Raw genomic sequence first — 26,836 nt, 5'->3', positions numbered from 1 at the left:
TTATCCCTAGCCCCAAGCAGCCACCATCTCTAAACTTCACAGTGTAGGATGAACATTCACACACACACACACACACACACACACACACACACACACACACATACACACACCTTACCTGGAATCCGCTTCCGCCTGGTCTCCCATCCATCCATCCATTTCCCAAACTGGGTATATTCATGTTCCTTAAAACTCGGACTACTGCTCTAAAAAAAAAAAGATGGACAGGAGATCATTAATATTCATGAAGAGCCTGGGTCATCAGCCTGTCAGGTGGTGTTGCAAAGAGACAAGGACTCACTGGAAGCATCTGCCCCACCTTCATGCCCAGCTCTACCACCGAGACCAAGAGGTGCCTCCGTATTCTGTACCATCTGAGAGTAGAACTCTTGTCTGTGATCCTCCGTCCACAGAACGAAGCCCTATCAGCCACAGAGGAGACCACACGCGGGCGCCACGAATCCTTCCCCCTCTGCTGTGTCTAGGTGGGCCCTGAGCAAAGTGGATCAGGTCAGTCACACTTCCGAAGCAATGAAAGAGACCGTGATCGGAGAGCCCACTGGAAGCTCGGGGTCAGGATAGACACTGGCGGTCTTGTGCTGTAGGTGCATGCCACCACTTGTGGGAAAGAAAGGACTCCTGGTGGCTGCAATGCCAGCTCAGGCTCTTAAAATGAACCATTGAGAAATCTGCTTCACCCTTGAGAACCAGGGTGACTGCAGAGCCTCAGTGGAGTGGGGTGACATTGAAATGATTCATGGACAACCTCTCACGGAGCAGTTCATGAGCTCCCAACCTGGGGCCTGTGGGGCAGACTCACCCCCATACCTCAGTTTCCTTCGTGGGTCAAAGGCAGGTGATTGTTGTGGGATGGTCTTTCTGTACGCTGTGTATATGTGTTACTACCATTGGTTAATAAAGAAGCTGCCTTGGCCTGTGGCAAGACAGGTTACAGCCAGGCAGGAAATCCAAACAAAGATACGCAGAGAAGAAAGGCAGAGTCAGGGGAGATACTGCGAGTCGCCGGAGGAGGAAGATGTAATAGAAGACAGGTAAAGCCATGAGATATGTGGCAATAGATAGATTAATAGAAATAGGTTAATTTAAGATGTAAGAGCTAGCTAGTAATAAGCCTGAGCCATAGGCCAAACAGTTTGTAATTAATATTAAGCCTCTGAGTGATGATTTTATAAACTGAACAGAGAAAAGGCTCCAGCTGAAGGTGATATTAGTGCTTTTTCGCAACAAAGACCATCATGGACATGGAGACATGCCAGGCTACATAAGAAGTGCCCGTGCTTAAAGATGTATAGATTCTGGCAACATGTTTATTAACTTTATTAACAGATTGAGCATCCTTGATCTAATCATCTAAAATATTCCAAAGTCCTCACACTCCAGGGTGATAGGAGGAAAAAGTACTTACTGTGTAGAAAGGGTAACAATTAACATATTTGAAAAAAAAGACCCTAGGCTGGCCCTGGGGTTTTCTCACAGTCCAGAGCCTGCTCTACAATGAAGGACGCATAGTTAAATGTGACCCACTGAAATGTGCATGGACAGGAAAAAGGACAGTGACAGCCACACAGCAGTGAAGAGGAGGGCCTGGGTCTGCAAGGACCACGGGAAAAGTTGAGTCATTGAAAAGAGTCCAGTTCCAGAACGTCAGGTACTTAAGACATGTAAACATTAATAAATACAAAGCGTACCATATACTTATAGATACAATTGCTTTAAAGTATAAGATGCACCAGACTTTTCTGTTATGGACTGAATGTTCATGTCTCCAGATTCCTGTGTTGAAACCCCCAAACCATGAGATGGTTGTGAGAATGTGGGGGCTTGGGAGTGATTTGGTCACAAGGGAAGAATACATTACAGTTTAGATGTTAAACACTCCCAAAGGCCCAGGTGTAGTGGGTAGCTGGTCCAGCTTTGACCTGGAAATACCACATCCTTTTGAGGCTTTAGTAACTGTCACACCTACAAGGCAGAGCCAAGAGAGAACCCTGAAGACCCGGGATCCAGATGGGGGAGCTCTCTTGGTTCCTGGACCCAGGACGCTGGAGGTAGACTGAGCAGAGTTTTCCAGAGAACATCACTGGACTGTGCTTCACCTTTCCCAGACTCTGTAACCTATCCCTTCACTTATAAGTTACCCCACAAAATAAACCTCCCTTTTAACTATGTGGAGTTGCCTTAATATTTTAACCAATACCCGGATATTAAGCAAAAGCTTAATCCTTGGCTTTGCACATTGTGAGGCAGTGGAACTCAGAGGTGGAGCCTAAAGAGTCTCCTGGAGGTGTTGGTGGAGGTACTAAGAATGTCCTGGCCCCTTCTCTTCCATCCCTAGGTTGCCCTCAGGTGAGCGGCCTCCACTGCTCACTCCCATCCTGGTTTTCTATGCTGCCACAGGCCCAGAGCAACAGGCCAATGAGCCATGGATGAGACCTCTGAAGCCACGAGGCAAAAATAAGCTTCCCTCTTTAAAAGCTGGTTCCTCTCTGGTACTTGCTACAGAGTGGGAAGCTGACTGGCCGAATCCCTCACGATGGAACGGGACCCTGTAAGAAGAGTTGAGCATCCGTTCTGTGCCTTGGTGTTGGGTGTCTGGCCTCCAAGCTGTGGGAACACATGTTTGCTGTGGAAGTCTCATGTGTGTGTGTGTGTGGTGCTGACATCAAACAATGACAGACACTACCGCTCAGTGTGTCCACTCTACCGAAGGAGAGTAAGGAGTGGGCTGTAACTGATGAGTGAATGGGGCCTTAGCTGTGTTACCAGCCTATCTCTCTCCCTACCTCAAAAAGAAGAAAAATAAAAAAATCACCAGGCACGATGGTGCACACCTATAATCCCAGCACTCAGGAGGCTGAGGCAGGAGGGCCGCCACAGACTTGAAGCCAACTTGGGCCATATAACATCAATTCCAGGCCTGGGCTATGAGGGAGATTTTCAGATTAAAAACTAAGAATAAAAAAATGTAAAATATATACCGAGTGTTTTTAAATGGGACTAGATTTGCACATGCATGTTGGTATGAGGGCACTGTTTGCATGTACATGGATACACTGCAATGTAAAATCAAAGAAACAAGGCCCCATTCTCTCACCCACCCACCCACCCAAACCCATCTCTCGGGTTTAGTGTGGCATGTAGCCTTCAGGCCCTGTGTGCTCCTACTCTCCTACATGGCCTCTGCGTGGACCCACACTCATTCTCAGGGACTCTCACGGAGTGTATGTCTGGAAGAGCCATGCTCCTGATCTAACTCCCTGGTGGTTTCCATTTAGGCTGATTTTTCTCCCGCTCCAAATACCAGAATGAATATTTTCTGTGTCTGTTTGCCTGGTGTGCAAACAGCACAGATCTGAGTGAGTTAGGTCAGGGTGGACACACTGAGCTCTCTCGGAGAGGAGAGCACATCATGAGATGCTAGAACCCTGGCATTTACTCGCCTGTGACACGAAATCTCTAGCTCTCATTTTATTTGCATTTTCTCCTGAGTAAAAATTCAGGTGATACACGGACCGTGCCTTCGGAAATAAGTGAGTCACGTGCACTGAGCGCAGCCAGGTCCTGCTCTGACACACCAGCAATCTCTAGGGACCTCTGACCAAGGCTGAAGGGGCCATGCCGTCACACCCACCGACCACGTACCCCTGGGTTTCCCTCCTCACACCTAAGAGCCCTCATGCCTACATGGGTGATGAGACAGCGGGGTTCTCAGCACTGTGGGTTCTCTGTATTTATCTACTTTAGGGGCTGCCTTTGGGGGGGTGCATTCATGGTGTGTGTGTGTGTGTGTGTGTGTGTGTGAGAGAGAGAGAGAGAGAGAGAGAGAGAGAGAGAGAGAGAGAGAGAGAGAGAGAGTCTATGCACGTGCTCTTGTGTGTGAAGACTACAGATAGACACCTGTGTCTTCTTTAATCACTCCCCACTTGTCTTTTGAGGCAGGTCTCTCTCACTGAACCTGGAGATCACCAATTAAATGGGACTGGCTGGCCAACAAGACCCAAGAAACCTCCTGTCTCCATGTTCCCAGGCTGGGATTATAGGCGCGTGCACCTACCTCTGTAGCTGGTTTCTTTGTGCGTTCTGAGGATCCAAACTCAGAATCCTTACGCTCACACAGCAAGCACCTTATCCACTGAGCCGTCTCCCAAGCTCTATTTGTCCACAGTTCAGTTTTTGTTTTTATTATTAATAGTGTGTGGGTGTGGTGTGTGTTCACGCACGCGATAGAGGTGAGCCATGGCGTGTGTGTGGAATCAGCAAATAGCTTTCAAGAACTGGTTCTCTGGTTCTAGGGTTACAGGGATTCAACATAGGTCTTCAGGCCTATGAAGCAAGTACTTTACATGCTGAGTCATCTCCCAGCCCCACTGGCCCACTTTTTAACCAAGAATACCCTACCTATTGTACTTAAAAAGAAATTCCCCAAAATTCAAGATGCGTCTATTTTCTTCCAAGCCCAGGACATGGGATCCACATTAGTTAAGGGGCATACTCAGTGACCTCAGCTTTTCCCCCTTGGCATCCGGGCCCTCCCTTCCTCTCCTGGCTCCGCCTGTCTCTGTATGTTCCCTGGGAGCTGGTGCTGAATCAGGCGCCTTTCCAGGGGTCTGATCCTTCCTGCCCAGTCCACACCACGTGGCTTCTGCCCCAGATATGCCCATAGGTTTCGGTGTACATGGCTGCAGAGCTTCAGCTAAGCCAATCATTCACCATACAGGATGCCTGGAACCATACCTTTATGAGGTTTTCTGCAGGGGCGAAAAAGTCATCCGTCGCAAACAAAACCTGGACAAAGAGAAGAAAGGAATCAACCTACCACCCAGCTATATCACTCTTGGGCATCTACCCCAAGGATGCTCAGTCACACCACAAGGACATTTGCCCAACCATGTTCATAGCAGCTTTATTTGTAATAGACAGCACCTGGAAACAACCTAGATGTCCCTCAACCGAGGAATGGAAAAAGAAAATGTGGTACATTTACACAACGGAGTATTACTCAACTGTTAAAACAAGGATACCAGGAAATTTGAAGGCAAATAGATAGAACTTAAAAAAAAATCATCCTGAGTGAGGTAACCCAGACTGAGAAAGACAAACATGATATGTACTCATTCATAAGTAGATATTAGCTATAAAATAAAAGATACCTATGCTACAATCTACAGAACCAGGCAGACTAGGTAACAAGGAGAGTTCATGAGGGAACACCCAGATCTCCCAGAAACAGAGATTTTGAGAGTGGACTGAGGGCAGGTGAGGATGGGAACATGAGCGATCAGGTTGTGGGGGACAGAGGGGGAGTGTTCTCCGGGGGACTGCTGCGGGGGGGGGGGGGGTGGTGCATTTCAGGGTCAGGCAAAAGCCTAGTGCAGGGGAATCTCCCAGGAGTCTATGGGGAAGACCCCAGCTTAGACTCCTAGCAATAGCCGATAAGTAGCCTGGACTGGCCATCTCTTGTCACCAGATTGGTGCCTGGCCTGATTGTCAACAGAGAGGTACCATCCAGTGACTGATGGAGGCAGATGCAGAGACCCACAGCCAGACATTAGGTGGTGTTCAGGAATCCTGTGGTAGAGGAGAAAGGAGTGTAGAGCCAGAGGGGTCAAGGACACCACGGGAAGGCTCACACAACCAACTAACTTGGGTTCACAGGGACTCACAGAGACTGAATCAACAACCAGGGGGTCTGCGTGAGACTAGTCACTCTGCATATATGTTACAGTTGTGTAACTTGGTCCTCTCGTGGGATTCCTAATAGCAGGAACAGGGGCTCTCTCCAACTTCTACTGGCTTTAATTCTTTTTACTCCCCTACTCCTCATACTGGATCGCCTTCCCCAGCCTTAATACATAGGGAGGTCCTTAGTCTTACTGCAACTTGATATGCCATGTTTTATTGATGCTCATGGGAGACCTGCCCTTTCCTGGATGGAGATGGAAGAGAAGGGGATGGGGGTGGGGAGTAGGAGAGAATGGAAAAGGGCTTGGGAGGGGAGGATGGGGGGAGGCTGCAACAGGATGTAAAACAAATAGATGAATAAAAAATTAAAATAAACAGTCAAGATGAAATTACTGTAAGTTAATAAAACACACTTTATTCCCTCCTCTAGAGAAACGTTAAGGAATGCATTAAAACGAATACATGAAATTGCCTCAGGGAAGAGACAGTGCAGTTCCCCTACCAAGCATTTGGCTCTCAAGCCTGCCTCCTCCTGAACCATTTCTTCCTACCCTTTTATTCTGAATCCCTTTTACAGTCTGAATGGGAATGGGAATGTCTCATACCTGGAATGCAAATAAGCTAGCTTCCTTCTCTCAGGCTTACAGCTCTTACAGATACAGACATAAAGTTCTTCGAGAATTTTGTACAATATGCACATTTTGGTCAGATCCATCCTCCCTCCCTCCAACTCTTCCCAGACCTACCCTCTTCCTTCCCTACCCACCAAACCTGTCTGTCCTTTTTTAGCCTTGAGGTTCTTTCACAAAGAGATCAAGAGAGAGAAAATGGAGGGGGGGAATGACCCGGTGGGTAAGAGCACTTGCTGTACATGCGTAGGACCTGCATTTAGATCCCAGCCATAAAAAAGCCAGGCCTGGCCACACACATACACCTGTCGCCCCACACTGGAAGCAGGTGGAAACAGGAGGATCATGGGGGACTCTGGCCATTGGCCCAGCAAAAGGAAAAACGGCAAGTTCCAGATTCAGTAAGAGACCTATCTCAAAGGAAATGAGGTAGAGAAGGACAGAGGAAGGGACCCAGTTTCCTCCTCTGACCTCTGCATACACATGGGCACACAGTCCTGCACACAGACACATGTGCGTACATGTGTACAACTCATGTGAAAGAAGGAGGAAAAGAGGAGAGAAAAAAGAAAGAAAGAAGAAAGGAAGGAAGAAGAAAAAGAAAAAATTAGATGGGGAGAAAGGCTCAGTGGGTAAGAGCTCTTGCTGTACACGCATAAGTTCTGAGTTCAAATCCTCAGCAATGTAAAAAGCCATGTGTGGCCCATATGGATCTACAACCCGGTGCTGGGTGTGCAAAGACAGGAGGATCTCTGCAGCTCACTGACTGCCAGAATATCTGGAAAATGGCAAGCTTCAGGTTCAGCGGGAGAGCCTGTCTCAAAGAATTAAGGTGGAGAGTGGTAGGACACCTGGGGTCATCCTCTGCTCTCTGCACATGTACATTAACACACGTGCATTATGTACACATGCACATGCATTATGTACACACACATGCATTATATACACACACATGCATTATGGACACACACACCACACACACACGCCTTATGTACACACACACACATGCCTTATGTACACACACACCACACACACACATGTATTATGTACACACACACCACACATACCACACACACACATGCCTTATGTACACACACACCACACACACACATGCCTTATGTACACACACACCACATACACACATGCCTTATGTACACACACACCACAAACACACACATGTATTATGTACATGTACATACTGCTTCCCTAGCTCAAAGTTGCCTGGGATTCAGTTCAGCTCTTCAGAACTCTGCCAGGACTGGGAATCCTCAACAGCCCGTTGCTTCTTCAGCCTGACTCTAATTTACTTCAGGTCAGAGTAGCCTGAGTGGGCCCCTCAGTGCTCAAACCTAACATCAACTTCCTGCCCTTGAGAACCCTGCTTACCTTTCCTCCCACGCACTCAGAGGCCATGTCAATCAGCTGGGTGAAGTCCAGAAATCTGGTCAGTTTTCCTTCCTTTGGAGTATCAGCCATGCTTCCTGGAAGTGAGAAAGGCAAGATCAGTCAGGACTGAGCTACATGAGTAAGGAGGCCTCTGAAACCATGCCTGGAGGTTGTCCATCCAAGGAGAGGCAGTGAAGGACTGAACTATTTGTCACCGTGGTGAGACCTCAGCAACCAAAACAGACAGGAAGTGAGAAATAAGCAAAAATATGCCACTGCTTAACACACAGATAGATCCCAATCACAGCCACACAGGGCCAGGTTGTGTCTTAATTACTGTCATGGTCATTGTTCTATTTCTGTGAAGAGACACTATGACCAACATAACTCTGGTAAAAGAAAATATTTAACTGGGGCTGGCTTACAGTTTCAAAGGTTTAGTCCACTATCATCATGATGGAGAGCATGGTAGCATGCAGACAGACATGGTGCTGGAGAAGTACCTGAGAGTTCTACATCTGGAGCCACAGGCAGCAGGAAGAGAAAGACACTGGGCCTGACTTGGGCTTTTGAAATCTCAAAACCCACCCCCAATAACACACTTCCTTCAACAAGGCCACACCTCCTAATCCTTCTCAGGTAGTGTCACTCCTTGGTGTGCCTATGGGGGGGCATTCTTATTCAAACCACCACAGTTACCTAAAAGGGAAACATTGATTTTAAAAAGAACAACTTGTAGGGCTGGAGAGATGGCTCAGAGGTTAAGAGTGCTGAGCACTCTTCCAGAGGACCCGGGTTTGATTCCCAGCACCCATAAGGCAGCTAATAACTGTCTATGATTCCAAGATCTGATACCCTCACACAGACATGCATGCAGGCAGGACACCAATGCACAGAAAATAAAAACAAATAAATTATTAAAAAAATAGTAATGTTTAAAAAAAAGACTTGCTTTTTATTGTCTTTGGGTGCATTCTAATAATAACCCTAGAGCAACCAGGCGGCAGGCACATCATGAGACATGCCTACTGTGGGAGCCCTCCAGAGTCAGGCAGATGCCGGCATAGTCAGACACCAGGCCACAGATATGATACGGGACTCATGTCATCAGGCAAACAAGGGGCAGAGAAATGGAAAAATGGAGAAATGGAGAGAGGGCCCAGAGGAGCCCAGGGTCTCCCTAGCCCTAAACTAAGTAGAAGTCTTTCTTCATGCTTCCACGTTCCTGCTCCTCATGAGAACAGAGAAAACCACACAAAAATTAACACATTAGTAACTTTGTACCACATGGCCACAATATAACACCTGACAGAAACAGTTTAAGATCTAGTTTGGCTCCAGGTTTCCCTCAAGGCAAGGCGCAGAGGCATGTGGCAGAGGTTTATGGCATGATGGCTCAAGATGCACAGAGCTGTGACAGGAAGTGGGGAGTAATCAATCCCCGAGGACCCTCCTCCAGTGTCCTACTTCCTCCAGCTGGGCTCCACACCCCAAAGTCTCCAGAACCCCACAAAGTAACACCACCGTTGGGGACCAAGTGATCAAAAAGCATGAGGCTATGGGGACATTTCACATTCAAAGTGCATCTAAGAGCTCGGCCTGAATCAGTCACAGAAGCGCATCCAAATGGATGAGGAGTCAACCTCTCCCTTAAAGTCACAAAAATATGATTACTATTGAGTAGCATTTTCTAGTGACAATACATATTTAAGAAACAGGCACTCCTAGAGTCTACACTGGGGAGCCAGAGAAAGTAAAGTCCTTGTGAGTAAAGTCCTTGCCATGTAAACATGAGGTCCTGAGTTCAATCCCTAGAGCCCAAATGTAAGATGAATAAATAAATTAAAGCTGGGCATGGTGGCACAAGCTTATCCCAGCACTGGAAAGGCAGGGAGAGATGGATCCCTGGGGCTCACCAACCAGCCAGCCCAGCAGAACCTGTGAGCTCCAGACCAATGAGAGATAGTGTCTCATCATATAATAACAATAATAATAATAATAATAATAATAATAATAATAATAATGTGGGTGGTGCATGAAGATTGATGCCCAAGGTTGACATGCACCCAAGCAATCAAGAGGCTGAGGCAAAAGGAGAGCTGCAATTATAGTCACCAGCTTGGGCGACATAATTAGTTCAGAGCCAACCTAGACTACAGCATGAGACCCCAAAGACAGACAACCACCCCCAAAAAAATATTGAGAAACCACCCAGAAACATCAGTGAACACTGCACAGTCCCTCACTCGGTGGCTAGTGCCCTCAGTAGACACACCCTTTCCAACCCTGGTCCCCAAGGCACAGGCAACACATAGGATCAACACAGAAATCAACACACCTTGTTATTCCAGCTGGATGGGCATACTTTCTGGATGCACGTCTGTGTGTATATATACTTGTGCATGTGGACATGTGTGCATGTGTCTGCATGGATGTGTGTGTGCGTGTGTATTTATGTGTATACCTGTGCATGTGTGCATGTGTGTGTGTGTGTGTGTGTGTGTGTGTGTGTGTGTGTGTGTGCTTGTGTGCATACACAGAGAGAAACATCTCAAAAAACCACCACAGAAATCCTCAAGGCTTTTGTGGGAATGTGTTTTAAATGGGCAGAAATAAATTAAACCTGGGAAGAAATTTCCTCTATCCTCTCCACAATTTGTCATCTGCTCACTCACCCCAGCCGAAAAGCTCTGCTCGAGATTGGGAGCTATAAAGAGCCCCTTACAGCCACTTCTGGGAAATACTTCAGCTCTCCATCATTCTCCTGGCAAAGCTCCCTTTACAGGGGAAATCCTGCTACTCAGGCATGTTTAAAGGTGTCACACGGAGAGAAAGCAGAGTAGACAGGGACCTGGGGCGGTTCTGTTAGGACAACACATGCCTGGTGCACACAAAGCCTGGGTTCAACCCCCAGTACCACGTAAACCAAGTGGAGACAGGAGGATCAGGAGTTAGAGCTATCCTCTGCTACATAGTGCCTTTAAGGCCAGCCTGGGCTACACAGGATCCTGTTGTTGTTTTTTGGCTCTTTTGGAGGGCCCACCACCCAGCTCCCAAATAAATCATATACGAAGGCTTATTCTTAATTATGAATGCCTTAGCTTGGCTTAGTTTCTAGCCAGCTTTTCTTAAATTATCCCATCTATCTTTTGTCCCTGGGCTTTTCCCATTCTCTTATTCTTAACTCTGAGGCTTGTTGTGTAGTGGGGTGGCTGGTCCCTGATGTCCTCCTCCTTCTCTGGCTCCTAGATCTTTGATCCCTTCTAGATTTTTCCCTCTATATATCTTCTCTGCCTTCCAGCCCCGCCTATCCTTTCTCCTGCCTCGCTATTGGCCAGTTCTTTATTAGACTATCAGGTATTTTAGACAGGCACAGTAACACAGGTTCGCAGAGTTAAACAAATGCAACATAAACAAAGTAACACACCTTAAAATAATATTCTACAGCAGGATCCTATGCCCAAAACATAGAAGAGGAAAAACAAACAGGCCCTTGTAAAAATTTGCCAGTGGTTCCCCTGTGGAGGTAAGTTTCAAAGAATGTTCAACTCCAGAAGTAACTCGCCAGACAGATCAGTGAGGACACAGGGGTAGGAAGGCCCGAGCTCATGGCTTCCTCTGTGATCACTCACACATCTTTCATTGCTCTTTAAGCCAAGATACCCTTTCAACGGAGGACTCTGGGGTTAGATATCCAGTGTGATGCCACGTGGCACAGTGGGAACCAGGCGACATGTGTGCATTTAAATTCAAATCCAGTGTCACTTAAAATTCTGCTTCTTCACTGTACTTATAACATAACACATGTTTAAGAGATACAGGTGGCTGGTAACTACTGTCCTGGATAACAAGGAAAGTTTCCACACCGTAGAGGTTTCTACCACACAACACAGGTATGTTCATCATTTCCATATATGTTATAGAAGAGCTTCCATTATCCTGATTTCCTTTTATTAATGACCTCAGCAAGTGTCAGGCTTTAGGAATGGGTTTTCAAAGGTCTTTAAAAACCTCTCCAACACAACACACCTTTGACCATGCCAAGCTCATAGGAAGGGACATTCCAGACATGAACAGAAAATGAACTTGAGTCTGAAGTAGGAGAGGTAAACATGGAGGACCTGTGCACCCACGACTATTTCTTGGGATACTTTTTAACTGTGAAAGAACTGTCAGATGTGCACTGTAGACTGGTCCTCCATTGGCCAGCAAAGGGAAGCTGGACTAGATGCAATCAGAAGTGATAGAATACTATAGGAATTCAGGCAAGAAATGCTTGGGGCTGGAGATACAGTTCAGTTGATAGAGTACTTGGCAGAGTACAGGCACATAGTCCTGGGTTCAGTCCCAGCACCTCACAAAGTAGGAATGGTGGTGCACACCTATAATCCCAGCACTTGAGACAAAAGTTCATGATTATCCTTGGCTTCATAGCAAGTATAAAGCCTGCCTGAGCTACATACGATCCTGGAAAGAGAGAGAGGGATATAGATAGGAAGGAAGGGGAGAGTGGATATTGACAAAGAATACCCTGCTCACAGGATTTAGGAGCTAAGTGGAGAGTAAGCAGTGAAGAGCAGGCATGTCCTTCAGCTGGTGCCTCTGCAGGGAGAGACCCCTGGGCAAGAGGAGAGGCACTCAGGGAGGTGAGATGCGTTGAACTTGTGTCCTACAGAGCTGGGCGCCAACAATCCTACTCTGAGAGGAATGGGTGAGCAGATCCAAAGAAACCAATGCAAACATGAGCCAAACCCAAGATCTGCCAGCTCTGGACTATTCAGAGGAGAGAGGAGATTCCCAGGATTCCACAGCCTGATCCCTGAGCTCTGGAAGTCCAGGCTAGAGGTAGCTGGCTGGTACTGCAGTAGAAGTGATTGCCACTAAAGAGAAGCAGATGCCCCCAGGTCTCCTATCCAGCCACACTAGGAGAGGCATTTCTACAGCTTCTGAAGTCAGATGGCAGTTTGAAGAAGGCTAAAATTTAATGGCACTCATATCAGAGTTTGCGGCCAGAAACTGAAGTCTTCCACTGTGGCAATTTCCCCAGATAATACTCACAAATAACAATCAGTGTGCCTGCCACACTTTGGTGTCAGGGTGATCCCTCTTTTACCCCCAGGTGAGGGAGTTCCATCTGGCATGACGGATGAGCTCATGGTGTCTGTGCTTCTGGCTTGAATATTTTCGGGTTTACATATTTGCACAAACAAGTCATTTGTCAGTTTGTGCTTCCTGGTGCATTGGCAGATGGTGACTGTTAACTTAGGGAAAGTATGGAGTCACTCTATCTTGGCACTTATGCTCGAAGTGAAGTGACTCGGGTCAAGGTTATTGCTTATCAAATAGAGACTTTCTAAGCTAGTCTCAGCCTGCTATTCCATACAACATAGGGTAAGCCCAAGCAGTCCTTCCCTGTTCTCAGCACCCTGTACTGGCATCAGAGCAGAGAGGTCTTGTGTGTCAGCTTGGTGTGTCTCTCCAAACCACCCCTGGGCTTTTAAAACTTCAGATCCTGAGCCCCAACCCAGACACACACTCATAATCCACAGAATTGCCACTGGGACGATAGTGGCATGGGTGTTAACAAGGCATCAACTGCTCGTGTGTGTGTGTGTGTGTGTGTGTGTGTGTGTGTGTGTGTGTGTGTGTCTGTCTGTCTGTGTGTCTGTGTGTATGTCTGTCTGTCTGTCTGTGTGTGTCTGTCTATGTGTGTGTGTGTGTGTGTGTGTGTGTGTGTGTGTTTGAGGCTCACAGGATGGAACTGGTGTATGGTATTCTAAACCTGTCAAAAGCCCATGGCTGGGGGGGGTCACAGGCCCTGGGGGAAAGCGACTGCTGTTGTTTTTGCTAATGAACAAGATGTGCCCAACAGATCACTTTCCCAATCACTGTGTCCACAGATTAACACTACCATCAGCTTTGCTGTCCAAAAAAAAAAAAAAAAAAAAAGTGTGGTGGATGTCGGTTATTGCAGACTGTGCTCATCCATAAATGGGACGTCTAGTCAGCCCCTCCAAGGCTTGGGGAACATCATGAGAGCGGAGGGAAGAATGTAAGAACCGGAGAAAGCAGTGGTGTGGTACTGCTTCTGGGTCTGTTATAGCCCTGGCACTATGAACTCACAGCGGCTACACAGGACTGGGTCCGTCAACGTTCTACCACTGGCTGGAGATTTGCGAGGTCCCATCCTTCTCTGTGGTTCTATTAAGCAGTTAGTTCATCATTTCTGGAGCAGTGAGACACATTTTCTTCAGTGGTGTACAGTTCCTGGTATGTGGGCCATCCACCTGTTAATAACCTCTAACAAAATTCACTGGAACAGCCGGGCGGTGGTGGCACACACCTTTAATGTGTGGGAGGCAGAAGCAGGTGGATCTCTGTGAGTTCGAGGCCAACCTGGGCTACAGAGTGAGTTCCAGGAAAGGCGCAAAGCTACACAGAGAAACCCTGTCTCAAAAGAAAAAAAAAATCACTGGAACACACACACACACACACACACACACACACACACACACAAGAACACACAGAGCAAGGCTGGCTGGTGGGCATTGGAATTGGAGGACTGAGAATCAATATCCCTCCCCAACTCTGTCATTGAACAGGTGGGAAAATGGAAGCCCAAAAGAGTGAGATGCCCATTGCACACTTTCTCCGGTGGCACAGTCAAGTGTCTTTTTTTTTTTTAATTTTATAATTTGATTTAATTTTACATATCAGTCACGGATTCCCCTGTCCTCCCTCCTCCTGCCCCACCTCCTCCAAACCCACCCATTCCCATCTCCTCCAGGGCAAGGACTCCCCTGGGGATTCAGCTCAACCTGGTAGATTCAGTCCAGGCAGGTCCAGTCCCCTCCTCCCAGGCTGAGCCAAGTGTCCCTGTATAAGCCCCAGGTTCCAAACAGCCAGCTCATGCACTAAGGACAGGTCCTGGTCCCACCACCTGGGGGCCTCCCAAACAGATCAAGCTAATCAACTGTCTCACTTATCCAGAGGGCCTGATCCAGTTGGGGGCTCCTCAGCTATTGGTTCATAGTTCATGTGTTTCCATTCGTTTGGCTATTTGTCCCTGTGCTTTTAATCAATAAAATAGAAACAAAGAGAACAATACAAAAAATTAATGAAACAAAAGAGTTGGTTCTTTGAGAAAATCAACAAGATAGACAAGCCCTTATCCAAACTAACCAAAAGACAGAGAGAGAGCATCCAAATTAACAAAATCAGAAATAAAAAGAGGGCCAGGTGTCTTTACCACCAGAGAACCAGAAGAGCAGCTGAGGTTCTAGCATTTAGACCGCCGGGAATGTTCCTGGCCTGAGGAACCGGAGGCATGGTCTGAAAAGCCTCTCCCAGGAGTCCTATCCCCGGCCTGGCCACCAGGTGGCACTTGTCACCGCAACATTCCTGGATCCTCCAGGGACCCTGAGCTCCGGGTGAGGAGTTCAGTCATTAGAGCCCCAGAGATCCACCCAGGCAACTCTGTGAGAGTGAAGAATGCCATCTCCTTTGAATCTGACATTTGTGCATTCGTTAGCTCTTCTTTCCAATGGTAACATTTCACACAAACCTGAGAAGAAAACGCACCACAGAGTCATGAGCCACACACACACACACACTCCAAGCCACAGCCAGTCTGCATGTTATTGCCACCAAAATAATCTTCCTCTCTACTGTCCTCTAGCCACACGCCGGGCCTTGCTGCAGAGGACACTGTCTCCAGCCTCTAACCTGCCAATAGTCAGTAGCTCCTATCTTATCTAATGCGGGCCTCCTATACGCAGGAGCCTGCACAGAGCAACGAGGAAGGTGGTAGAGGATTAAACCATCCTGCCTTCCAAGTTCAGGCAGGGAGCGGATAGGGCTCTCAAGCTCACTGGGAGCTGTCATGTGGACAGTGAGGAAGGTGTGGAAATAAATTGTCCTGGCACCCAGCAGAAACCCAATGCATCGCTTCTAAGAGAGGTGAGGGACAGGGACAGCAGGCGAGGGACTGCCATCATTTCACTCCTCGCCTTTGGGTCTGTTCATACTGTTCTGGGTATTTTCCTTGTTAAGTGGGTGAGCTGGTAACTGAATTAGATCTGCACTCACACCTCCCAACTACTTCACAGAGGGAAGAGCGGGAAGCCAGGAGCATCGTGAGGACTTGACAACAAGTGGCGTGTGACAGTGCCTGGAGTTTGCACCAAGTGTCCATGATAGTGGACAAATGGGACATCTGTGGGGTCCACTCCCTGACCCCGCTGCCTTCACTGTGCCTCCTGACAGGGCAGAGGGGAGTCGCACGTGTGATTAAGGATGCTGGTTCTGAGAATTAAGGCTCTGAGTCATACCTAAGAAGAAAGAAGGACCCTATTGTCCTGATCGGCTCAGAGGGACAAGGTCCATGTGCAAAAGCCCTACAGAGATCTATGAAGGCCAGACTAGCTCCTGTTGGTGGCCAGCTAAGAGCCAGGACTTCAGTCCCTCCACCAAAATCCTCCTAGTGAAAACGGCTAACCCAGTCTCTGACAAGAGGAGCAGAGCAATGGCTGAACCTACCTGGATGTGCTTAAGTTCTGACATGGATTGTCGATGGGTCCTGGCCTGCCTGGATGGCTACATGAATATAACACTGAAAACAGATGGGAGAACACGTGAATGGGCAGTGGAAGACTCAGTACAGGGATATGTCTATTCTAGTAAACATGCTACACGTAAATACACAGAAGGAAAAGATGAGAGGCAGCAAGGACGCTATTCTTTTCAAAGTTGGATATTTGCTTTTTATGAAATATTTTTTTCTTTTTTGTTGTTCTCTCTTATGATATTGGACTGATTTCATAGTGGTTGGTTTATTTTTTTTTTTCTTGGTTTTTTCGAGACAGGGTTTCTCCATGTAGTTTTGGTACCTGTCCTGGAACTCACTCTGTAGACCAGGCTGGCCTCGAACTCACAGAGATCTGCCTGCCTATGCCTCCCAAGTTCTGGGATTAAAGGCTTACAACACCACCGCCCAGCAAGTTGGTTTAGTTTTCAATTGACATTCAAATAAGACATAGGGAAAAAAATCCCTGTGGGCTGGGTAAATATAGTTGGGGAGACTGGATCTAATCCCAAGTACATCAAATAAAAAATAATAAAAGTCAGAGGGTGTGGTGGCACACGCCTTTAGTCCCAACACTGGCGGGGGTGGGCAGAAATAGGCAGATCTCTATGAGTTTGAGGCCAGCCTGGTCTACAGAGCTAGTACTAGGACAGCTAGGGTGGCTACACAGAGAGACCCTGCCTTGGAAAAGAAAAAAACAGAGACTTAAAGACTTTTCACACTTATGTTTCATTTTCTTTTGCCTCTGTCTGTACAGAACACTAAAAGGAGAAAGAAGAAAAAAAAACAGCATTTAAAAAAAAAAAAGACATCAGGGACTTGTGACAAACACCCTGAATAACACTCACTCGGATTTCTCAACCAAAAAGAGCTGTTACCAAAGAAAACACCTGCAAACATGCAGAGCTCCAGGATGCTGCGAGAGATACCAAACCTTGTCAGCTCCCTCAGCCAAAAAGTCCTATTTTCCGTGTTTGTCTTAGGAGCACTGGAGCCCTTCTGTGCCTGGACCCCAGAGAAAGCACCAGATCTTCCCTTTCAGGGGAGCACAGTCCCTCCCCCCTGTTGGGGGCTGGCTGATCCAAGGCTTTCCCTGAGGCCCTGATATTTTGACAAGGAACACAGTCCGTGTAGCCTGGGGACAGGGCCTTAGGGGAGACGTTGCTTTAGGCCCTGAAGACCAGCTCTTCCCGCTGTACGGGGCTGTGATATCAGTCCCAAGGCTGCTGAGTGCTCTGTCTGTGATGTTCAAGAGATAACCCACGTTTCACTTGTGCAACATTGTTTGATTATTGTCCTGTTGAGTTGGTTCCACTGTATGACAGTTTCTCCAGACTCTGCCCCATTTCTCCCTGGAAAATAGTGCACAAGATGTTGCCTATCTTAACAAGCTTGCTTGACATGATTAGACACAGCTTGCGCAAGGCCTCCTGATCCCACACTCATCTGTCTCTCTACCTTCTGATCTCCTGGTCCTCTCCCTTGGAACCTGCCAATGAAGAATGATCTGCTGGCCCAGGTCACCCACCTTTCCTCGAGGAGATGGTTAAGTTATAACAGTTGCCAGAGGAGGGGGAGTGTATTCCTCAGTGTAGCCACTTGTAAGTTGCTCTTGCTCAAGTAGATAATACACATATTCACACACATACATTCACACACACACACACATGCACCAACACAAAAACACACATTCACACACATACCTGCGTGCACACATACTCACATAAACACACACATTCTCTCACACAGACACATATACATGCTCATTCACATGCATACACACACACACACACACACACACACACACACACACACACACACACACACACACCAAAGAATGAATAAAGGAATCAGCTAAGGTCCAAGAGAGAAAGAAAAGGATCCAGACACATCTACAGTTCCTCCAGCCCTTCCAAATACCCACCCTCCTCTCTTCCACCTCTCTCAGGGAAGTCCCAAATGGTAGGCCACAGTGAGTCTGCTTCCAACTCTGTCACTGACCTCCCTGGCATCTGTTTAAACACAATGCTGTCACTGAGACCAGGCAGCAGCCACTCCTATGCCCAGTGGTACACTGAAGTTAGCCCTGGAAATCCCTCAGCCTCACCCTCAGCCTTCAGGAGTAAGACACAGTCCAGAGACTAAGGCAGTCCTTCTGCTGAGTGAAGTGTCACAGGCAGAGCATGCTACACAGGTGGGCCTGAGAAGCCGGGGAGGGACTGTCCCCCAAAAGTAGAGGATGCTGTACTGGCCTTAGAATCATCCCATTAAAAAAAAGAATCCAGGGGAATTACTATTAAGTCCCAGGGAAGCTTAGGCCAGAAGTATAAACTTTGGAATGACCCGAAGAAGCACACTGTTCATTTGAGAAAAAGCTTGGAAGACCTGAGGCAGAGCTCAGGAAGCCACAGCTGACAGAGGAGACTTCTGGCCATGGACCAGCAGGGCCGTGAAGGTGTGGTGGTATGCACCTGTGACCCCAACACTCGGCAGGCTGAAGCAAGAGATTCATGAGTTCAAGGCCAGTCTGCACTCCATGGTGAGCGTTTGTCTCTGCTCTGAGTTCAAGTGTGTGTTAGTGAGTTTCACGACCCCACAGAAGAGCCTTCATAGAGGAAAGGTGTATTTTGTCTCTCGATTTCAGGAGATTTTAGTCCTTTATGGTGGAGAAAGGATGTTTGGTGATGGCCCATGTCATGGAGAGCATGTAGAAGCTCCCAGCAGCAAACAGAAGTACCTGGTTACAGCCCTCAAATCTCTTTGATACAGTCCTGCATCCACCACCTAAGCCTACATCCCAAGGTTACACAATCTCTTAAAAGAGTATGGTGAGCTGGGACAAGTATTCAGATGGGGACCCTGGGGTCAATATGAGCTTGGCATTGAGATGGTTGTGGTGGTGGTGGTGGTGGTGGTGGTGGTGACAGAGTCCCACTGTGTAGCTCTGGCTGGCCTGGATCTCACTTTGCAGACTAGTTGGCCATGAACTCACAGAGATCCACCTGCCTCTGCCTCACGAGGGCTGTAATTAAAGGTGTGCACCACACCAGGGCTGGCCCATGTTTAGATGTTTTAAAGACAAAAGTCACATGACTTAAGCTCCAGCAGAACAAAGACCAGAGCCAGAATATGAAGTCTCCCTCAGCACCTCCCAGCTGGGCCCTGGGACTATGTGCTGATAATAGTACCAAGAGCCATCTCCCTATTTGCCCCTATCAAGGGTCTGGAGACCCAACTTTATCCCTTCTCCCACCTCATTCCCTTGGCAATGCCAACATTAGACATAACAAAATATTCAACATGACAAACAACTCTCCAATCTCACCCAAGAGTCCAGATCCCAGTGTTCAGGATTGGATTTCACGCTCCCCACAATCCAGTGCCGCGAACTGCTAACACCAGCAACAAAAGAATTCACAGAGGCCAGAGAGAACCTTCCAGAAGGCGATCCTGTGTGATGTCACAAGGGCTATGGGAAACAGAGCTGAGAGAGCAGCCTGTCCCTGGTGAAACCAAGGGATGATGGCTGGATCAGGCCTGTTCGCTTCTGCATGTGTAATCCTACCCCACTCAAACCCTGACGTCTGAAATCCTCACCTTCTCACCCAGCTGCAGCCTTGAATTTACATTGTAATTTTTCAAGGCATTTGTTTGTTTATTTGGCAAATATGAGTACACCCTGCAATGGCCCTTGACATGCCAGAAAAGACGGGCTGTAGAGGGAATTTGTTATAAACCAATGACCCATTGCTCAAGAAAATGTGCATGTACACAAAATTTTACTGTGACGTGAAGAACTGCATGGACCTTTGAGAAGAACATCCACATGGTGGTCTGTCTTGCCTCATGCAGCCTGGCTCAGTGTGTCCTTCCTAGAGCCCACTATCCAGAGAGGATTCATTGATAGAGGAAGGTACCTGGATGGCTGCTCAGTCTCCCCCAAACCCCTGCAGGCTAAAAACTGTGAGAGAGGAACAAGAACCTCTGAAGATTCAGGAACCAGCTATATCCCAGAATATTCCATCCCATAAGCCCTCCTTCCCTTCCTTGACTTCCTTTTCAGGGACCAATCTGCCCTTCCCCACACCTACACCCAATCTGCATCAGTTGGAGTTCTCTAGAGGAACAGAACCAATGGGATGAATATATATTAAAAGGGGACTTATTAGATTGGCTTACATGATACGGTCTGGGTAGTCCAATAATGGCTGTCTCACACCAGAGAGGCAGTTGCTCAGTCCATGAGGCTGGGTGACTCAGCAGTCCCTCTCTGGCACTGAAGGCCTGGAGGGTTCATGGAGAGTTGGAAGCCTGAAGAAGCTGATTCAACTATCCGTGACAGCAGCAGCAGCAGCAAAAGGCAGATGAATTTGCCAACAGGAATGAAGGCTGAGCCAGCAAAAGAGCTAAGCTTCATTTCTTCACATCCTTACCTGGGCTGCTATCAGCAGGTGCTGCCCACACTTAGAGTGAGTAGGCTTTCTCAGAACAACTAAGGCAATCAAGACAATCCCCCCCAGAGACATGCTCAGGGGACATCCTGTTGTAAACATTCCTTCAGTGAAACCAGCTCCCTGGGTGATTGTAGACTGTCAAGTTGACAAAATAAACCATCACAATTACTTTGAAGATACAAAAACACGTGAAAGTGTCCGGGCCAGTGTCTTTGCAGGAATCTGCCCACACTCTGCTCCTCCTATGGCCTTCAGGTTCCTCGGGCTGCTGTCTCCCTTTGCAGGTGGAATTCATGGAAGCTTCAGCGTTTATGCTACAGACTGTATTTTAATAAATTATCTAATATGACATCATTCTCCAGGTACCTGTTATCTAGTCAGCTTAAAATCACTGCGACCAAAAACTGGATTGGACAACCAGAATAAAAGTATTTACATTGGGACTGGAGAGATGGCTCAGAGGTTAAGAGCACTAACTGCTCTTCCAGAGGTCCTGAGTTCAATTCCCAGCAACCACATGGTGGCTCACAACCATCTATAATGAGATCTGGTGCCCTCTTCTGGTGTGCAGGCTTACATGCAGGCAGAATACTATACATAATAAATAAATAAATCTATAAAAAAAAAAAAAAAAAAAAAAAGTATTTACATTGAGTCAGAACTTCAGAAGTGTTAGTCCATCATGGGGGAAGGCATGGCAAAGCAGGACAGAGAGAGTATGCCCGTAGTCATGGGCCTTTTCCTTTTCCCCTTTCATTCCATGTAGGCCCTCATCTTATTAGATGGTGTCTTCCACACTCAGAGTGGGTCTCCTCCTTAGTCAACTCTCCCTGGAAATGCTTTCACAGACGTACTCGTGATGTACTTTTCTCTGTCGATATTGACCATCACATGTAGTTAGCAGCTGAAGTGTCTTTCACTCAAAGCCTCAAATACATCTCTGAACTGCATAATACATAGAACAGCAAGACCCATTTTTATCCTTTGGTTTCACCAAGCCTGAGCCCCTGGCATGCAGAATATCATGAAGAATGCTCAGAGCTAGAGAAGGCCACCAGAGCTCTATAATGCACACCAGAGCTGAATCCTACAGTCAAATGTGCATTCAAATGATGGCTTCCTGTACAATAAGCTCCAAGGCAGCACAGATGCTGGCTGGAGACCACACTTTGGAATAGGTTCTAGAGCTACTCAATGGGGGTAGCCACTGGGCACTTAAAATTGAATAGCTATCTAAAATTAAATATAGTTCAATTAAAGTTAAAGGGAATTAATTCAAGTCCTGTCTCTGGAGCTGAGCTTCATGTTAGCGGCCACATGTAGCCAATGGTCATGTCTCCACCCTCTTCCATCTGTAGGGAGTAAATAAGAAAAAAAGCAGGTGGAGTGATGATCCCAGAGGACTGGCCCCAGGCAAGCAGGCTATTCCTGGAGCCCCATAAGACACTCACACTCTGATACAAGGATTTCTGGAGCCAGACTAGAGAGGTCACGGAACAGTCATAGTGTCCCCTCTATGGTCTCCCACTTTCCAGGTGGCAAAGGTTCAGCTGCCTGCATGGGGGGAGCAGGGGACCTTGGGCAGGCTCCTCCCAATAGCCGCACAGCACTGGCTGGAGGATGCAACCCTCTCACAGGGTGGGTCACATGCTGGCCAAGGTCTACTCTTCAAATTAACAACCTGTCACCTGCCCCTCTATGGAGGCACCAGCTGACAGTCCTCTTCTAGCAGACTGCAGACTTCACTGCCCTAGAGTGAGCATGGGGTCAGTGCTCAGGTGATATCCACCACTATCCTTCTGGGGCCAGCTGTGAGAGGCTAGTGATTTCCTGGATCCTGTTCCTGTGGCTAAGCAATTCTAGGAACCACCCCTTCCTCTGACTGTCTTAGAAGTCTTCCATTCTGCACGTGTTACTCACCCACATCCAGCACGACTGGGATGCAAAGCCAAGGTAAGCAACCAGACCCCAAGAGGGCCCAGTGCTGTGTGACTCTTCCTGCATGCTTTCCCAAGACCCCTTGTCTCCAGAGCACAGATGCATGCAGGCTGTCACTTTTTGGGATTTGTGCAATGCACAACCTGTGTAGACATCAAACGTGGCCCTGACCTCAGGTACCCAGACAGACAGATTTGCCTGCAGGCTCTGTATGGAAAGGAAGTGATGTACAGGCACATCAGTCAGCCAGCTTCCATGGCAACAGCCTCAGCAGCCTGGCAATAGCATCCACAGCCACAGTCTCAGAGGGCGCCTTTGCAATGTGATTCACGGGCTTTGCTCCCTTCACAACTGGAACTTGTTCCTGTGACTTCCCAACAATTTCTGTGTAAATTTTCCAAACTGATTTTTCTACTTAACAGCTTAAGAAGCTCCAGCTTTTGATTAGGTCTGTTGAAAGTGAGTTGGGTTGAGCCTGATGACCTGTTCTGTAGTTAGTTGTTTGTGTTTGTGTTTTCAACTTGATCCAAGCTAGAGTTAGCTGAGATCTCAACTGAGGGACTGCCTCCATCAGGTTGGCCTGTAGGCAAGTCTGTGGGGGGCATTTTCTTGATTCCTGATTGATGTGGAAGGGGCCAGCCCACTGTGAAAGTGGTGCCACCCCTGAGCAACGTGGTCATGGTTTGTGTCAGAAAGCAAGCAGAGCAAGGCTATGGGGAGCAAGCCAGAAAGCAGCACCTCTCCGTGGCCTCTGCTTCAGTTCCTGCCTCCAGGTTCTGTAAACGGAGGGCTTTTTTTCTGATTCACCTGGTACCCGTAGCCATTTCCAAATAATCACTCCAAGGCTTAATATTAATTATATAATGTTTGGCCGATGGCTCAGGCTTTTTACCGGCTAGCTCTTACATTTAAATTAACCCATTTTCTATTAATCTATGTATTGTCATGTGGCCATGGTACTGCTGGTCTGCTGGCATGTTGCTCCTTCAGTGACTGGCTGGCATCTGCCCTAACTCTGCCCTTCTTCATCTCCAGTTTGATTGTCCCACCTAACCTTATTCTGCCTGGTTATTGGCCAAAACAGCTTTATTTATCAACCATGAGAGCGACACATATTCACAGTGTGCGGAAAGACCATCCCACAGCACAGTTCCTGCTTGAGCCCTGACTTGCCCTCATGATGGACTGTGGCATGTAAACCAAATAAACCCTTTCTTCTCAAGTTGGCTTTGGTCATGGGCGTTAACCACAGTTACAGAGAAGCAAACTAAAACAGTAACGCAACCCAGCTTCCTCCCGCCTGCGGGAACACAGTGGAGGGGATTGCTGGCAGGCTTCTCAGACAACAGCCATAAGTCACTGTGTGACTTGTAGGCAGAGAGGAGAGTGATGGTCCAAGCCTGGAGAGGCTAGAACAGCCAGGTGAATGGCTGACCCATGAACATGACTGATAGAGCTGAGCCTGTCAGAGCAGAAATACCCCTGCATCCATCTCTCCCAGGATTTCAGCCCCCGGGGGGGGGGGGGGGGGTTCACTGTTACTTCAAGGTGCAGACCCCCTTGAGGGGTGGGGGAAACACAGGGGAGTATGGCTGGAGCGGCTTTCTGAAGAAGGGCACCATGGCCTTGGTCTCCCATCCTGAGCTGGAGTTCTCCTCCCCCACCGCCCTGACATCCTTTGTTCTGCCTCTCTCTCCCCTCTGTCTTCTTACTGATTCGCCCTCGCCCCCTATCATTCTCCCACTCTCTTACACACATGGAGAGAGAGAGAGTGAGAAAGAGAGAGAGAGAGAGAGAGAGAGAGAGAGAGAGAGAGAGACGAGAGAGAGAGAGAGAGAGAGAGAGAGGAGAGAGACGAGAGAGGAGAGAGAGAGAGAGAGAGAGAAGAGAGAGAGATCCGAGAATTCCTTGCAGGTGCGGGGAGCACTCCCCCAGCAAAACCTCACTGGCTGCCTCGATCTTCCCCACTGGGGTGGCAGTGTGGGCACCGTGGGATTGGCACCCCTGACCCACGGCCCCCAGGCTGTCTCTCCGCTCATCCATCTCAGCCTGTGCTCCGCAGAGGGCTCTAAAGAGGACACCCACGCCAGCTTTTTCGGTCACGCCCTCACTGCGGCACCTAATGAATCTCAGCTCTCGCCCTGAGCCGCCCACAGCCCTGCTGTGCAGCCCAGCCCCGCCCCCCGGCCACCCCGGGTCTGAACCGAGGTTCCCCTCCTGAGCCTCAGGAAGGGAATTCAGGACAGAGGTCTGGCTCTGTGCCAGTGTTTGTACCCGATCTGATTTGCTTCAGAACAGTCATCGTCATGGAAATGTCCGTAACCAGGTGCAAATAATGGCTAGATATGCCATCGCCCATGTTTTATATTAACACAGATTTGCCTAAATGAAGCTTAACAGAAGAAACCACAAGGCGCCTGGCGCTTCTAACGTCCCATGGGGTGTGGGAGGCAGTGTGCAGAACAGAGCTCTGGTCCACCCTCCGTTCCAAACCCTGATGGAACACATCCTAGACCAGTGATTCTCAACCTTCCTAATGCTGCGACCCTTTAATACAGTCCCCTTATGTTGTGCTGACCCCCAACCATAAATTTATTTCGTTACTACTTCATACCTGTAATTTTTGCTACTGTTATGAATCGTCATGTAAATATCTGATATACAAGGATATCTGATATGTGACGCCATGGGGGTCGCAACCCACAGGTTGAGAACTGCTATTCTAGACGATGCTGAGTACCCCATGGCTGGGGCAAGACTGTACTAGGTTATCAAAAACCACTGCCTCTCAGTGGGTGCTCCACATGTCCTTGGTGGTAAGTACTCAGTACTTAGTCGTGTCAGGTACTCCACCCGCACTGTCCTATGGAGTCCTCATCAAGCCCTTGAATGAGGAATCCTAGGCCTAAGGAGTTTAGGTGACTCAAGTCCCCGCCGTGTGTAAGAGCTCATCTCAGCTTGGGATGTGTCTGGGCCAGCTGCTGTGAGCACACAGATGCTTGTGCAAGTTCACGACTGGAGGACAGGGGGGCCATTGCTGGAGAGGGGAAGGGGTGGAGGGAAGAGAGGGGCAGCATAGATCCCCACGGTGTGGGGATGAGAAGGACTCTCCAGGCAGCCCACGGGGCACTGAGAACTAGGCTAGGCAGACTTCCCTGGTGACTCTCCGCCCACTTCTTTGGGCAACATTCTTTCTCTCTCTGAAGGACCCCCCAGGCTCCACCCTCACCTCCAGGATAGGTGGACAAGAGAGATACTTCATGGGCAGGCAGAGGCTACTGAAGAGCAGGGAGATGCCAGCATGGCTCACATGTCTGATGCAGGACACCCTCCTTTGTGCAAGAGTGTAGGTGACCCTAAAACAGCCCTACAGGAAGATGTGCACCCAGCATGGATGATGGAGCCCTCTTCTCCTAGTCCTTTCCCAGCCCACATAATCTAGCTCCTCCCTGAGACCCCAAGACCACCTGTAGTTAGAACAGAATTGCTACAACCGGACAGACACGGTGGCTGGATGCTCAGGCCAATGACTCTCCACACCCCCTCTTGCTATGAGGGCATGTCAACCGTCGACCAGCCCAGCTGGAGTTGTGCTTTTGCAATCAGACACTAGCTTTATGAAGATGTAGTTTTGTTCTGCTCAGAGGACAGCGCTGTGCAACATCGTGGTGCCTGAATAAGCTTCCAAGGAAGTTTCAAAAAACTTACGTCAAGAACTGTGAGAGTCTGAAGCATCCCCTTCCAAAACCACCATGTCAGCTACCCAGGTTCATGGATGCTGATGGGAGCCACAAGACTCCTGGAGACAAGGAGTTCATTGTTCACAGGAACATCATCCCTACAGGGGACATGTGACACATTATCCCAGCAGATAACACACAGGAGGCTTGACTCGAGGGACCTGGATCCACTGGAACAAGAAACACCTACCCTTGCCTCCCAAGACAGACACCTCCTTTGAGACACTGTACAGTGGGAACACCTGTTCACCAGCCCCCCAGCATCCCACCCACCATCTTTCTTCTGAGGCTGAATCCAGGGTAGGATACCTGGGGAGACACCAATTTCATCTTCCAGATTAGCTCACTATGCAAACAGCCTTCATGGAGCAGTCTAAAGCTGGGGGTAAAGACTGTGTAAGGCTC

At 48.2% G+C, this 26,836-nt stretch overlaps 1 protein-coding gene across 1 annotated transcript in view; it reads right to left on the bottom strand.

Moving 5' to 3' along the window:
* Allc (allantoicase) overlaps nucleotides 1-23,450 on the bottom strand; it is a 38,808-nt gene extending 15,358 nt beyond the window's left edge. The window contains exons 1-4 of the mRNA XM_052745643.1: nucleotides 22,674-23,450; nucleotides 7,716-7,810; nucleotides 4,753-4,803; nucleotides 116-203 (exon numbers count right to left, since the gene is read on the bottom strand). Coding sequence (XP_052601603.1) covers nucleotides 116-203; nucleotides 4,753-4,803; nucleotides 7,716-7,805 — 229 coding nt within the window. The 5' untranslated portion in view covers nucleotides 7,806-7,810; nucleotides 22,674-23,450. The remainder of the gene's footprint in view (nucleotides 1-115; nucleotides 204-4,752; nucleotides 4,804-7,715; nucleotides 7,811-22,673) is intronic.
* Nucleotides 23,451-26,836: the final 3,386 nt, after the last annotated feature.

The sequence above is a fragment of the Peromyscus californicus genome, unplaced genomic scaffold (genome assembly GCF_007827085.1).
Source record: "Peromyscus californicus insignis strain IS unplaced genomic scaffold, ASM782708v3 Scaffold_1__1_contigs__length_55948999, whole genome shotgun sequence".
Taxonomy (NCBI): Eukaryota; Metazoa; Chordata; class Mammalia; order Rodentia; family Cricetidae; genus Peromyscus; species Peromyscus californicus.
This window is presented reverse-complemented; position numbering and strand designations above follow the sequence as displayed.